We start from the raw sequence: 1,948 nt of genomic DNA on the forward strand, positions 1-1,948 counted from the left end.
TATTCCAAAACTTAACCCTTGAAAAGTTGCATGACATTGCTATGAATATAATTAGATTTCTTTAAATGCAAAAAAAAGAAAAAACAATTTAAAATGAAATCTGTCAGGGAAACGATGGAACAAGGAAATGTAGCTGAAGAAAAGCACAGCAGATTGTATTAAAATTCAAGAGCCCGGACTCCAGTTTCAGCTCTGGCACCAGGTACATGTGTGTCCTTTGGCAGCCTACAGCATATTTATGAGTGTGATGTATTACATGAGGAGACTGGAGTAAATGATTTCATAAGCCTATTCAAGATTAAACCCTGTATAACAGTAGAAACTATTCTCATAAAATAACAGTTGGAATAGTTGGGGTGGATAAGCAGTGCAGGGAGTAAGTACACTTAAGAATAAAAGTTAAAATTTTTCTCTAAGTATGGGAGAGAAAGAACTGGCATTTGTTCCCTCCCTGAAACAAGAAAAGAAACCCCCTGAATAACAAAGGTTTGGATTCCCTTTCTCATTCATTTTTAAGAGACTAATTTTCTGCAAAAGGTTCTCCTCAGGGCAACTTTGACATCTTTATTCCTCAGACTGTAGATTAATGGGTTAATCTACATGGGCATTACAGCAGTATAAAAAATGGAGGACACATTCCCCTGGTCCAGGGGTAGACTAGAAGGTGGTTTGAGGTACATGAAAGCACCTGACCCAAAGAACAGCGATACCACAATTATGTGGGAACTGCAGGTACTGAAGGCTTTAGACCTGCCCTCTGTGGAGCTAATGTGGAGAATGCTGGAAAGAATAAAACCATAAGAGATAAAAATGGTGACAATTGGCACCCCAAAGCCAATGGTCACAATAATAAAAACCACCAGCAAATTTATGTAAGTGCTGTTGCAAGAGAGCTCAAGGAGAGGAAGGAGGTCACACATGTAGTGATTGACAAGGTTGTCTCCACAAAAGGACATAAACGTTATGTTTCCCATATGAGTCACAGCCCCAAAAACCCCCATCCCATAGACACCCAGCAAAAGGAGCAAACACATCTGGGGAGACATGGTGACCGTGTACAACAGTGGGTTACAGATGGCCACGTGGCGGTCATACGCCATCGCCGATAGAATATAGGATTCAGAAAAAACAAAGAAACAGAAGAAAAAATACTGAGTCATACACCCTGCATAGGAAATGATGTTCTTCTTTGAGACAAAACTCATCCGCATTTTAGGGGTGAGGGTAGTGGAATGACTAAAATCTATGAAGGACAAGTTGAAGAGGAAAAAGTACATGGGAATATGCAGGTGAGAGTTGAGCCCTGTCAGGGTTATCAAACCCAGGTTCCCCACCACCGTGACCACGTAGAAACCTAGAAACAGGAGGAAGAGGGGGATCTGGAGTCCCGGCTGGTCGGTTAAGCCTGAGAGGATAAACTCTGTCACGGAGGAGGAGTTCTTGGCAGGCATTCTCCTCTAGGACTGTCTGTGAGAGAAAAAGAAGGAGTCACTCAGAAAGAGAGAAAGGCTACACACACTGGGAAGTTAATGGAAATTAAGGGAGTGGGAGGGAGAAGAAAAGAAACATTTACTGAGCACTAACTATGGAATAGGTGCTGTTCTAAATGCTGTGTAGCATTACACTCATCCCCGTTGCACAGATGAGGACACCCAGCCTGGGCTACCTGCACAAAGTCCCAGGGCTACAGAGTTGCAGCAGCCGGAGAGCTCTGTGGTCTGGCTTCCCGGTCTGAGGTTTTTTTGGCGGGGGATGGGGAGCGGGGCAGGGATAAAGGTTTTATTTTCCACTGTATATTCTCAATGCTTACTTGGTTTTTAGTTTAGTTTTTTTTTTTTAAACACAAATTAACAATTTAAAACTTGTAATTAAATGATACTCAATTACAGAGGAAAACATCCACAGTGCTATAGAAAAAAAAACCACCAATGGGCACAGGAAATATTAT

General features: G+C 41.9%; 1 protein-coding gene across 1 annotated transcript; it reads right to left on the reverse strand.

The window, feature by feature from the left end:
- Nucleotides 1-596: 596 nt before the first annotated feature.
- Nucleotides 597-1,451, reverse strand: LOC112607024 (olfactory receptor 8B12-like). Its single transcript, XM_025358029.1, has one exon. The coding sequence runs from the start codon at nt 1,449-1,451 to the stop codon at nt 597-599; it is 855 nt and encodes a 284-aa protein (XP_025213814.1).
- Between the last annotated feature and the right edge of the window lie 497 nt (nt 1,452-1,948).

Source organism: Theropithecus gelada, chromosome 14 (genome assembly GCF_003255815.1).
Source record: "Theropithecus gelada isolate Dixy chromosome 14, Tgel_1.0, whole genome shotgun sequence".
Lineage (NCBI taxonomy): Eukaryota > Metazoa > Chordata > Mammalia > Primates > Cercopithecidae > Theropithecus > Theropithecus gelada.